The sequence below is a fragment of the Hevea brasiliensis genome, chromosome 3 (genome assembly GCF_030052815.1).
Source record: "Hevea brasiliensis isolate MT/VB/25A 57/8 chromosome 3, ASM3005281v1, whole genome shotgun sequence".
NCBI classification, from domain to species: domain Eukaryota; kingdom Viridiplantae; phylum Streptophyta; class Magnoliopsida; order Malpighiales; family Euphorbiaceae; genus Hevea; species Hevea brasiliensis.
In genome coordinates, this window is record NC_079495.1 from 18,917,238 (window position 1) to 18,931,467 (window position 14,230).

The 14,230-nt window shown below is 29.5% G+C and overlaps 1 protein-coding gene across 1 annotated transcript; it reads right to left on the minus strand.

The window, feature by feature from the left end:
• Positions 1-7,582: 7,582 nt before the first annotated feature.
• On the minus strand, positions 7,583-13,439 carry LOC131169122 (short integuments 2, mitochondrial-like). The gene is made up of 8 exons (XM_058143920.1): positions 13,084-13,439; positions 12,878-12,982; positions 12,694-12,771; positions 11,148-11,289; positions 10,941-11,011; positions 10,157-10,253; positions 8,717-8,934; positions 7,583-7,974 (listed from the first exon to the last, which is right to left on the minus strand). Exons 1-8 carry the CDS (start codon positions 13,246-13,248, stop codon positions 7,723-7,725), a joined length of 1,128 nt encoding a protein of 375 aa, XP_057999903.1. The 5' UTR covers positions 13,249-13,439; the 3' UTR covers positions 7,583-7,722.
• Between the last annotated feature and the right edge of the window lie 791 nt (positions 13,440-14,230).

Consider the following 14,230-nt stretch of genomic DNA (forward strand, 5'->3'; position numbering starts at 1 on the left):
ATGCATGCCAATGTATTCTAATGCATCAGCCTGTTGTCATAGATAATAAGGTAGCACTTTCCACATGGCCTTTAGAGGAAGGCTTGAGCCACCTATTTTTTCGGCTAAAAATAAATGCTTTAAATATTCATAATTATTAGAATTTTAATTTCTATTTTTTATTTATTTACATTTAGCAGAGGTCAACAACAATTTATTTGATATGACTGAATGCATTAATTGTCTTCATTAAAACCTGTGATGAGCTCAGGACTTGGATTTCAGTAAAATTGGTAGGCCAACGTCAATTATCATAGACAGCAAGCACATGCCACCATGTTCAATAAGATGGTACTTTCTCTTTTCAGTTACACCACTCCACGGTGATGTACCAAAAAAATCTTTGAAATAAAATCACGTTTTCTATGGTTACGATTTCAGTTGGGGCTTTCAGTTGAGCCCTAGTCCAATCCGATTTCAATTCAAGTTTCAGTTGAGTCCAATTTGATTTAAGAGGTTTCAGCTTAGTATGAATTTTAAACCAATATTTTTAAAAATTTTAAATTCAATAAAATTATAAATCAAATATCAACAATCATTTTTAATTAAATAATTTTATATTCAGACATCTAACAATGATTAAACTGACCATCCAATAATTAGTTTTAATATTTTTCCATTTCAATCTCCAACTTTATGCAAGAATATATTTTTGAATTCATTAAATTTTAATAAAAATTTAAAATTTAAAATATACTAATCAATTTCAAAAATTCATAAAAATTATTATATACCTTATTTGAAAATTCTCTAAAAGATACTTGTAATCATCTGCATAATTTAAAAAATATTAAAAAAAATAAAATTTTAAAAATTTCGAATTGAACCAAAAATTTTAAATACGCTATTTAATTTAAAAAAATTCATAAAAATTATTGTGTGTCTTATTTGAGAATCACCCAAGAATTAACACACTCACAATCATGTACACAATCTAAGAAAAATGTTAAAAAATAGAATTTTAAAAATTTTAAATTAAACCTAAAAATCTAAAAAAGCTAATTAAATTCAAAACTTCATAGAAATTAATGTGTAGGTTATTTGAGAATGGCCCAAAATTGAAGATGCTCAAAATAATTTATATAATCTAGGAAAAATTAAAAAAAAAATTGAAAAATTTCAAATTGAATCAGAACCGGACCAAACCACCAATTTTGATTCTAATTCACAAGAAGAGGAACCATAACCAGCTCCCTATGCACGAACCCAGTTCAATTCAAGGATGGGAACCATTGACCCATTCTGTTCTTGGGTTTGACCCAGGTCGATATCGATTTGATTCACAGTCCGAACCAGATCGTGATCAGGACTACTTTCACTATAAAAATAAATAATCTTAGAAGATGTAAATGAAAAGACTCAAAATCGAGATTTCTCTATTTATTATGTCTTTAAAGTTATGGAAAACCAATCAGACTATCTGATTGGCTATTAAAATAATAATAATAATTTGGTGATTAAGTAATTATCTTCTATTATAAGATGTCGGTGTTCATATCTTAACAATCTTATTTTTATTTATTTTTGAAGTACTCAAAAAAGAAAAATTAAATTCAAAACAAAACAAAATGATATAAGCACATGGAAATTGTGAAGAAATATAAAGCAAGAAGAGAGTATGAATTAATATTCTTCAACAATAAACAACCATAAGAGTAGGTGTGATGTTCAATGTGGCTATTAATGGAAGGATAACTAATAAAAATTCAGCTCCTTTTTTACTGACTTGTCATAGGACAACTAGCCCAATCTGAATCACAATAAGCAACAAGGTTAAACCCAATCTATGTTCATCAAGCAATGAGAGGTTTTGTTATAGTATAGGTTCGAGGGGGAGGCCCTTAGTTTGGAGGTACATAAGGGGTGCCAAAGTTTATTAACCCGGTGGTCCAAGCAAAGCTTCTACATTATAAAAATTGATAGACAGTAATAAATATGTAACAAGAAATAGTAGTTGAAGTTGTTAGTAAGGATTTCATTGAAATCCAAAATATAAGATATATTATGAGACTCATTCAATAAATATATGAGTTTTATATTATTATATCTTTAATTTATAATCAATCTAGTCTTGATAAGAATTTTTTTCTATCAGTATATATCTCACCTAAGGCAATATCTAATTTTTTTTTCTGAATTATTAATATTAATTAACTAAAATTCATCATTATATTCTCATTGTTTAAAATTTAATTTTTTTAATTTACTAATTTGATCAAATAATTTTAATGATAGCATGTTAATCTATTACTATTAAAAAAGGATTTTATAAATCTTAACTTCATTGCTAAAGTGTTTGATTCATATAATTTTATTTTAAAATTACAATAAAATAAAATAAAAAATCAATTACAAAATCTATTGCTAACCCTAAATTTTTTTTAGCGCTCAAGCCCACTTTGAGAGTAGGGATAGATTAAGGCAGGCAAGTTGGGACAAAATTTCTTATTCAAATCTATTTATTATATGATTTGAACTACTCAGAATACCCTGTAGACAGATATATTTATATCTAACTAAAGTATTTATTAGTATGAACCTAATTCAACTCAATCCTTTTTCTTTAATCACTATGAAGCAAAATCTATAATTTTATTTTTATAAAAAGATAATAGCAATATTGTTAGAACTTAGAACCCAATCTTTTTGAGATTGAGACGTTCTATAATGATAAAAAAAATGAATAAATAAAGATTGAAGCTTCGAAAATTAGTAGGTTTTAAGATCAATCCAACCTTATTAGGTTATTATTTGAGAAATTGTATTGCTCAATTTATTTCTGATTGTTTATTTGCGTTAATTTATTTTAATTATATTAAATTATATTAATTATGATTTATATTTTATAATTATAATATTCCTTTTTTTTCTTTTTAAATAATGCCATCATTTTCCTGCCGCAAAAGGTTTGAAAATTGCCAGGCTTCATTGATGAATCCATTAAGCAGAAGAGAGAGAAAGGGTGGTGTGGTGGCCAGAAAAGATTGACAGTGGACAGGAAAGATGGTTCCTCATCATCTGCCGCCAGGGTAATCGCATAAGTGTTCACTCATGCTGAAGCCTCATTAAATAGAAAGCTTCAAGTAGTAAATACAAGCTTCAGGAGCCGCGCGATGTTGCAGTTTTTTTTTTTTTTTTTTTTCTTATATTTATCATATTAATATAATTAGTAAATGAAAAATATTTTGATTTTAATGTTTTGGGGTGTGAGTTAATTTAATATATGATAAAATTTATTTATTAAATATATAAATTTTATATATTTATTTTTTAATATATAATAAATTTAAATTTAAGTAAGAATTTTTTTAAAAAATATATATTAGAAAACAAATAACAATGTACTTACGCCAAACAAATAAATATTCAGAGGGTAAATATTAAATATGATCATTTAATTTTTTGAATGTTTTATAAAATTTATTAAATTTTAATTTTTTTTTATAAAATTTATTAAATTTTAATTTAATTTTTAAAAAAATAATTATGATAAAAAATTAAAATTTTTCAAATTAATCTATTCATCTCTCAATTATTTTATAAATAAAATTATTTTATTTTATTAATTTCTTAAAAAAAAAAAAAAAACATGATGTATAAAATGATGCATCCAGTTACCCTCCTTGCCATCAAATCTCTTCTTTTTCTTCATTTTTTTTTCATCAATAATTACTAGTTAAGCAATTTTATTTATAAAAAAGTTAACAAGTTAGTAGATTGGCTTAAAAATTTTTAATTTCTAGTTACAGTGAATTTTATGAAATTGAATTGAAATTTATTGAGTTTTTTCAAATGAATTAAAATTTAATAACTTTTATAAAATATTCATAAAATTGAGTGATTACGTGTCATAATTACCGTATATTCAAATTATACTAGACATATCATCTTCATTAATATGTTTCCAATTAATAACTAGCCGAATTCATTATGCTATATGTACAAAATTAAAATTAAGGAAACCAATTTGTAGTATATATCTTAAATTGTTATAAAAGATTTTTTCATTGCATAATAAATTATAATTTATCTCTAATAGTTTTATATAAAACTAAGTTAAATTCACCGAAAAATTAATACACTAAGCGACTTTCAATGAAAATGCCTCTTATGAAATGCTATTAACGCTTCCCTCTTTCTCTTCTTTTATATCTTTAATAAGGCTTAATATACTTTAATGCTATTTTTATTTTTTATTTGTCTTTATTTTAATATGCTTATAATAGAAGTATTGAATTATTAATAATTCAAAGTTCGAATTTGAGTTAGAGTTAATTATATAAAAAATATATATATTTATATATTAACATGAAATTAAAATATAAAGTTTATAATAATATTTAGTAGGAAAAAATAATATAATTTTTATTATTTATCAATTATGATAATTATCTACAATATTATTTTTTAAAATATTTGAAATTAATATTTTTATTTTCTAATTATTATGATACAATATTATAGAAGAAAAGAATAATTTATATTCATCAATATTTAAATAAATAAATAAAATTTTTTCTTTATTAATTATATAATTACATAAAGTTTATATTTTACATATGCATTTTCATTTCCTTTCATTAAATAGTTTACAATTATTATTAATATTAATAAGTTTAGTTAAAATTGACAAAGTAAAAAATAAAATAAAATTTTAAAAAATATAAAGTTAAAATTGTTTTTTGTCATTAGGCCTAATATAAATATAAACAACTTCGACTTCATGACCCAAATTACCCCAAAATGGCAAAATTTGTTCAACATATAAACGTCATTAGGCTCAATATATATATTCGTCCAAATTATTTTTTATTAATTTGTTTCTGCATGAGCTAGTTTATTTGTGAAAATTTCAGGCTCTATTATTATTATTATTATTATTATTATTATTATTATTATTATTATTATTATTATTATCATCCTAAATTTATTCTCAATTGCCTCTAGCTTCTTGCACATAGCACATCCTACTTTAGTTATAAATAAGAAAATTTTGACTAAAAGATACTTGTAGTAACAATAATGTAACTGACGAAATTTGATAATTAAGTAAATAATTTTTTTTATTATAATATGAAGTAATTAAAATAAGAAATTAATGTAATTATGCTAAATATTAAAAAAATTAACATAATTAAAAGAGAGACTCTACCTTCTTCCTATAAATTTTTATCCTTTCTCATTTTTCTTGTCTTCCTTTCTTTTCTCCTTTAGATCACTTTGGATGGCCACGGATCAAATTTTTCACTAGTGACTACCCCTATATTTTTTTTTTATTTTAGTTTTTTTTTAAATAAACTCTATTTGTGTCTATTTGGAATATATTTGGATTTATATCCACGTATTTGCATCCGTTAAAAATGAATATAAGATTATTTTTCTAATATCGGAGTCTTGTTCTCATATTATTAGATGTCTTATCTCCCCTCCCCTTAATGGGATTTTGTTTTGTTTTTGTTTTATTGCAGCATTTGATAGGTTTTTTGATAATTCAAAATGTAATTTGTATCATTGACTTTTTTGGCTTGGAGACTTTTGGGTTTTCAAGCATGGGTGATGATCTTTTTTAATTAATGTAATTAAAAAAGAAATTTTAGAAAATTAATAAAATTAGGCTATATATAGAACATTTACATAATTAAATATAGAAAATTGTTGGGCCCATAATCTCCAACGAGCTTGATTTTGATGATAGTAAAATTTAGTGAGAATTATTTAACCTTTTATACACTGTGTTTAAGTTACTTTTGTGGGGTATGCTTTGCAAATACTTAGGAGAAAGGATATTCAATTGATGTTGATGAACCAAAAATAAAACAAGATGAATAAAAACCAAGGAAGAAATATAATAAGTTTTACATTTGTAGGCTTAATGTACAAGGTGAGAAATTATAGACAAATGTGTCCTATTAAGAGATTAATATTAAAAATCAAAGCTTTGGAAATTATTTTTATATCATCTGTAAGGTTTTTTATTGCTCAAAATAATTTTCACAAGCGTTCCTCAAAAACTCAAAGTTTTAAAGTGAACAGAAGGCAAAAACTTATTTTAGTTGGCTAGTTTTTAGAATTAATTTTGAAGCATTCGAAACTAGTTAAATATTTTTCATGTTGTTTTCAATTTTAATAAATTACTTTCACTTGATAATATTTTTGTCATATACATCAGGATTATATCTTTAGTTTGCTACCATCAACAACTCCTTTTTTAAACCAACTTTCACAATTTTTGAGAAACTAATGGCTAATTTTTAAAATTTTTCTAGCCGTTGGTCATCTTTTTTAATCACAATAACCACTTGAAAAATGTGTCTATGTAAGATTTTATTTACTACCTTTTCAACTAATGAAAGCGCTTTAACTTTTCGAGATTAATTGAGATCATTTATAAGTTTTCATTCAATATTCTCTTGTTCTCTCATTGGCATATCTTCTCTCTTATCCTAATAGCTTTTTATGTTTGTATTCTTAAGTGAATGAGAGTGATTCTACCAAACTAATTACTATTTAAGGTTTTTCAAACACTCTTGAAGCTTGGAAGTTTGCTCGAGTATGATGATTACACTCGTAAGAGGTCATCAAGCATCTTGTGAAGTTTTGGGGAATTTTGAGAAGAGAAAAGATCTTGTAAATGTTGCAAGCATTCTTGAAACTTGTGAAATTGTAAAAGACTCATCTCTTACCCATTGAAAAGAGCATATAGCAAAGAGCACCTGCCAAAGAGGTTTTTTGAAGGGTAGATTTAGGCTAATGAGAATTGAATCACCGTAAATCATAGTATTTAATCTTCCGCTCCCCATCCTCTTAAAATTTCGAACACTTTATTAGCTTGTGATATCTCGTATTTGTTGGAATATTGCTATGGTGTTAAAGTTGAGCTTGATTGTGTTACCAACTATCTCTCGAGTAGTTATTGAAAGAAGGTGCCTAGATTATTCAAGTTACTTTGCTTCCTAGAGTACCAAGTCATTTATTGTGCACATTCATTAAAGCACTTAGCTTCTACATCGTTAAGCTTACATTGCATATACATTAGTAGTGCTTAGCTTTAATTTTTCATAAAGTCCAATTCGCCTCTCTTGAGACAACAAAAATAAACATAATTAGGCTAAATGTAGGATTAACTAAATTATAAAAAGAAAACAAACCAAATTAACATTAAGTAAAAGAAATTAGTTTATTGAAAAAATAAAATCAGAAGAAATCAAAATAATTAAAATAAGTATATAAAATTAAAATAATTAAAAAAAAAAAGAAATCAATGCAATTAGACTAATTACAAGAAATTAATATAATTAGAAAAAGGAAATGAACAATTTAGATAAGTAAAGGAAATTAATATAATTAAAAAAGAAAATAAAGTAATTAAATTCCAATTTTTTTATATAAATCATTTTTACTTAAAAAATACAAAATGCACATAATTTTTTTTTTTATCAATAATTAGTTTCACATTCTATTTAATTTTTATAACACAAATAATTATTTGTTTTTCTTAAAAAATATATATATTTTTTGGCCAGTTCAATTACCTAACCTGCAATAACACCAGAATCTAAACCATACCTTATAGGGGGGATACAATGTTGCAAGCATGGGTGATGTTGCAGAGTACGTACAGCACCCTATAAAGCGCTTGAGAAAAATTAATTGATTAATTAATTAAAGGAATTCCAGAAGATCTTATGGTACAGAGTTGACCTCGGGGACGTCATCAAGGATGAACGGGCCTAGCTTGCCTGTCCTGAACAGAGTAAGAAACTTCTTTGATACCATCAAACGAGCTTCAGATGTCTTATGAGGTATCTTCAATGCCTTCTTTAGCACTTCAAACTGCTGTTCTATAAGATTCTCCAAATCATTTTCATCCTCCAAACTGCCATTGAATTCTGCCAGTGTTTTATACAATGCGCATTGGACTTCAGTCACAAGATCCTGCAGATGAACAAGAACAAAGAAAAAATATTAAGAAGTGAAATCAATAAATAAAGGTAATAAAGAGTTGGCCTTTGTATCCCATTTGTAGTTTTGGTAGAAACAATTTATATAGGAATAATGCAGACAATAATGGATTTGAAGCAGAGAGACCTATGAGAAATTTTAAAACCCATCACCCAATTACTATTCAGACAAGATAATTGAACGAAGCCCTTCAATATAAATTGCATGATTTCTTCAAGGGAATATGAAGATTGTCTAATTTTTATTTATTTTTGAGAAGAAATTCAAGGATTTTAAAAATAAGAATATTATACATATTTACTATCTCACTTCATATTAGCAAGATCATATAGACCAACATTCTTTATTCCTTAATGCAGCAGAAGAAAAGAACAGGGAAAGAGGGATTATGTCTTATTACTGTGCATAACTTATGATGCCAGAAACTTCAAAACAACTGAAACAATAAATCAAATGCAAAAATATGGACCACAAATATTTAACATGATACAGCATCTCATACAAGTATAATTATTTTGACAGTGACAAGCCGTTACAGATCATACAGCAGCCGAAATAATATTAATTCATAAGGACTGCAGAATATGATTTGGAACATAGGCAAACAATGAGTTACACTTCAATTACAGCATTAGTCATTCTGTATTACACAAGACAGATGTGAGAGAGAGAGAGAGAGAGAGAGAGAGAGAGAGAGAGAGAGAGATCTTATCACCTCAATATACAACACATCTGACATATTTGGTGGTTTCTTCCTCTTTGGCAGAAGATCCTTAAGATTATGCTCATGTTTGTCCTGAGATTCATATCGAATTCCTTCCATTTTTCTGTTATTCCAGTGTCTCCAATGAAGTGGAGTGCCTCGAGTATTTAAAACAGCCAACAGGTATTGAGCAATGCGCTCTTCACCTACAACAGAATCTTTCACGGATCCTGCATATTCATTCAAATATATATTTTTTATTTAGATAAAAATACAGTAGACCGTGAGAATAATCATTGGATGGTAGCATATGAGTAGATGGAAGTTCCTGAGGTTAGGGCTTGCTTGTTTATTATAGAAAACAGTTTTTGAATTCCATTGCAGTTTTAGGGTGATAACAAGGCCCATGATAATGAAAAATGATTGTGGTAATGCCAAGATTGGTCTTGTGGTTGCAGTAGTTATAATGATGATTAGTGGTAACGGTGGTAGTGTTAGTTCTAATGATAGTAGATTAGGTGTGCTCAGTATGGTGATACTAGCGGCAATACTTGGTGATGGTAGTGCCAATTATGACAATATGTTCTGATAGGGTCAGTGACAACTTATGTACGTGTTAATGATGGTGTTGCCAATGGTGGTAGAGCCAAGTGCATGGTGGTGATATGTGTGCAACGGTGAAAAACCCCACAACGGGAAAGCTGCATTTCAAAAGAGAAACTATTTGAAGTAGAGTTTCAGTTCGTCAGTTTACAATTAGTATCAAAGTAAAAACAGAATCTGAGCAATCATCAACTAAATCAATAAAATCTGTCCAAAGAGACAGACAGCAGACCAATGGAATCAAATCCATTTGATCAGTTCTGAATGGGTTAACCCAACTTTTGAAGAACCATACTTTTTGGGGAAAACATCACATAGGCATTACAAGTGCCAAAAAATATTGCAAATATGGATATTTTATCAGCCAATTCCACTATGAGAAACAAATAAAAACTCCTGTATTCTACATTCTTTTATGCAAGTATGCATTATGAGGTAAATGAGAGGAATATAACAAACTCTAACTTTACTGCAGCTGCGCAGCCCTCCCCAAAACCAACCCCAGAAAAAGTAGTTGAAAATAATATTTGAGTTGCAACACTGCATGGTATCAACTACATTTCCACAGAGTAAGTAAGCTTACCAGAATTATTTTCCATGTAATTCATTTTATCCCCAAAATAACAAAGCAAGCCTAACCATATCAAAACTTTCAGAAGATATTGAATGCATCATGTGATTCACATTGTAATTCATTTTTCCATAAAATAACAAACAAGGCCCAACAACATCAAAAATTTTTAAAGTTGTAGAGATCTACATTGTTATTCTCATCCTCATAAATAAATAAACAAATAAATAAAGGAAGGTAGGTTATTAAATAGAATGCCCAAAATAAAAAGTTTAAACCTGCAAGAGCTAGCTTTAATCCTGTTTCAATATCTGGAATACTGGGCACTAATACACCTGGAGTGTCCAGAACATATATACTAGGCTGATGAGCAATCTGCACATCAACAATAAAAACATAAGAATCCAACATTTAGTAAAGGAATATGAACAAGACGAAAAATCATGACCATTATGACTGAAGCAAAACTAGAAATATTTTCATCAGCAAAATAATAAAAAAAAAAAAAAGAAAGAAAGAAATGGAAACAATGAAGAAATAAGTAAATTAAAGACATTATTTAAATTTAGAGAGAGAATATAATTTAACATACAGCTAAAACAAGTCAAGTAACATATATTTTAAAAAGCCCTGAGGAATAAAACAGGCCCTCCAAAAGCTTGAGACCTAATTTGGCTGCAAGAAAATTTGTATACAAGTTAACAGATCCAAGAAATGTCTTGACAGACTTACATCAAATGCTCAAGGAGTCAGCAACATATATAGGTACAAAAATAATAATAATAATAAGAAAAGAAGGGCCACTGACATGACAATATGAAGGTTGTGCCAATGATTGCTAACCATTGCAAAGAGAATAGCTAATAGTAATACAATCATACTTTAAAAACTCCATAAGAGATTGTTTATGCATGCTTTTGTGGACGTGTGTTTAGACATATGTGCTTGGAAATAGGTAGATCGATAGAAAGATGTATATATGCGCAAACTCACAAAGACATGCATGCATATACCGAGAACAGTAAATTCTATGATGAAAAAGCATAAAATGAATAACTTCACCTTGTATCCTGCAATATCTTGAGTAACACCAGGCAATGGGCCAACTGTAGCTCGCTTCAATTTCTCCTGCACTATGTAGAAAACTCAAACTGTCACTATCAAAAAGACTTCAAGATCATAATTACCAGTAACTGAGTTGTCACACCAAATTATGGTTCATTTTCTGAAGGGATGCTATCTTTACTATCACCAATAGTAACAACTTACCGGGAAAATGAGAAGATGCTATTTGATGGATAGAATTTATCAAAGCTGATTTCCCAACATTAGGAACACCGACCACCATAACAAGGAGAGTAGGTTCCCTCGAAATTACCTCCTTCAGCTTGAACTCCACAAGTTCAAGAAGCTTTTGACATGGGAACCACCAAATGGGAAAAAGTTGAACAAGAATGGAATTATATAAGCAAATTAGCAAAGGAACTCAAAATAAATTTGAAGAAATCAACAGGCAGAGAAAATCAAATATACAGGAACAATTGCAAGAGCAATTAATTACAAAGGACATGACACGCTCATTGTTAATGTGAGTAGAGGACTATATCTAACAGGTATAACATGAGCTGATGAGCACATAAACTGAAAAGTTATCATCATCTCAAACTTCTAGAAATGTGATGTGGAGCTAGTAAAAAAGTGGAAATACTTCTACCACAATGAAGCAATTTCATAAAAAGGAAAAACAAATATTTTTTAACGAAGTCTTCAAGGCATAAGTGCCCACTTGCACAGCAGGATACAAGCTGCAGTTTAGATCACTGCTATGAACTTGTTTAACCAGGGGCAGGGTTTGTTCATAGATGCAACAGTTGTATAATTGATATGCACTCTATACACATTTATATTCAAATCTCTTGCACATCCCAAAAGACCTCCACTCCACGTCTCCACCAACTTGCAAATCTTCTTTGTTTCCTCTACTATTTGAAAATAAGTAGCCAATTTCAGTTTCCTCTCATTTGGCATATTATGTGAAACAGTTTAGTTGGGAAAAAAGAGGAAATAAAGCCTTAAAAGTTTTGTTCTGCTACATCAATTAATATTCATAACTCATTATTCAAGCCAGCATATGCTACCATAGACTTATCTTTATATGTTTGTAAATGATCTGCATCAATTTAGGAGCAATAGAACTATAGATATTACTGCCATTTTTATCAGGGCAACCTACCAATAAAAAAGTGAAATTCAAAAAATGTTTGAACTCCAAGTTCATTCTTGTTTCTTAAAAGGGTTGAATAGGTTGAAGCTTTCTATCTGAAATTTATGATTTTCTAACCTTAACTTTTTGAACTTCCTGTTGGTAAGGTATATGAGCAGAGCCAGGCATGACATCTAAGAATGGTTTTGACTTTTGAATAAACAAGTTTGTTTGATTTGAAGGTGAAAATGAGTCTGACAAGTGCTGCTGTTTTAAACCACCTTTTAGTTTGGCTGCACAATTTGTGTCCAAAACATTAAAACTTATAATCATTGACACTAGATAGAACATGCTCTCTTTTAGTTTGGTTGCACAACTCGTATATAAAACATTAAAACTTATAATCATTGGCACTAGATAGAACATGCTCCACTCAAATCTATCACACTAGTACAGAAAAATCAAGACTTTCCAATCTCAGAAGCAACTTTCCTATCCTTCATTCCTCAGAAACTAAGATCATAATACAACACCACCAGTTGTAAAAATAAATAAATAAAAGAACAGAAGATTATGGTTTAGTTGTAAAACATGGATAAAATGTCAACTAACCTTCTTAACAGAACTCTTGCTGTGGGCATTTATTGGAATGCAATCCTGGTTGCAAGAATCGAAATAATTAACCCATTTCTGTTAAAATGAAGAAGATATAAGCATCATCATCATCATCTTGCGAGTTCCCAAAATAAATATAACAGAAAAGAAACCATTACAAAGAAAAGGGAAGAGTATTCACATGCATTATGTTAGGATTGGCTAAATCTTTCTTGTTGAGAGCAATCACGCGGCGTTTGGAGGATAGCTGAGGCTGTAAATCTCCATGTGCAGAGGATAAAGGAATCTGTGCAATACAGAAAACAACTCAAACTTAGGGAAGAGAGAGAGAGAGAGAGAGAGAGAGAGAGAGAGAGAGAGAATTTTTCTATGGAAGTATGTACGGACGCGAGAGTCGCGAACTTCAATGACCAGGTCGGCGAGCTTTAGACGAGTTCGGATAGCGCGGGTGGCAGCAGCCATGTGTCCCGGAAACCAGTTAACGACTCCACCCTCTGCGTTGAAACCCATCTCTCCCAAACCCTTCTTCACTAGACCCTTTAAACCTCCCATTTACACTCTCTCTCACTCTCTCTACCAATCAATCAGACTCTGTGTACTGTATAGGTCTTCTGCTCCAAAACGCTAAAACCCTATGCTGTTTGTTTCCACGGAAAATGGTTTACACTTTCAGAGCACGGCACTGGCAGGACTGAGGCTGCAATTCGCAAAGCGTCCCGCAGCTCCCCCGTCTTCTTTCTTTGAGGGCCATTTTTCTAGGCTCAAAGCTTTGATCCTTTGAAGCCCATATCCTAATTTTGGAGGGTCCTTACTCCTCTTCCTACTCTCCTCAGTTTTGGGTTCAATATTCCTCAACTGTGAACCCAATTCTCTTTGTTCTAATAGGCCGAACCCAAAATGGCAAGAGTTTTTTATATTTTTAACGGATATTTCATTGATGAAATATGAAACACATGGCCCAAGCCCACTAAAAGAAAACAATGTTACGTTAAATCAACCTAAACTCATGCAAAAGGACTAGAGCAAACGAGGCCCTGAACGACGTCCATCTCCGAGATTGCCTGCTGACGAAGCTCCAATAACATCACACCACACAACAGGAGAGCCTTCTGACACAGGCAGGGCATCCCACAAACTCAACGAAAGAAACACTAAATCCTAAAACTCAACTAAAGAAGCACTGAACCCCATCCAAAGGAGGGGTACTTCGACTCTAAAAGGAGATTAAAGGAAACTGGGAAAAACAAAAGAAAAGCCAGCAGAGAAGCTCAAGACACATTAATTAAGGAGTGAGGTAGGGGGAGGGTCGACGGCAGACTGTCGGACCTCCCCTAAGAACAATACTAAGATCATCCTTTTAGAGAGAAGATGAAGAAGCTAAGAGAATAGACATATGCATTAACTGGATAGCCAATCTTAATTTTTTTTTTCTTTTTTTAAAACAAGTAAACTATTGTCTTCAATTTAAAAATAGAATTAATGACTTTTTTTTTTATTATTTTTGATAAAATTAATGACAATTTAATTAAGATTT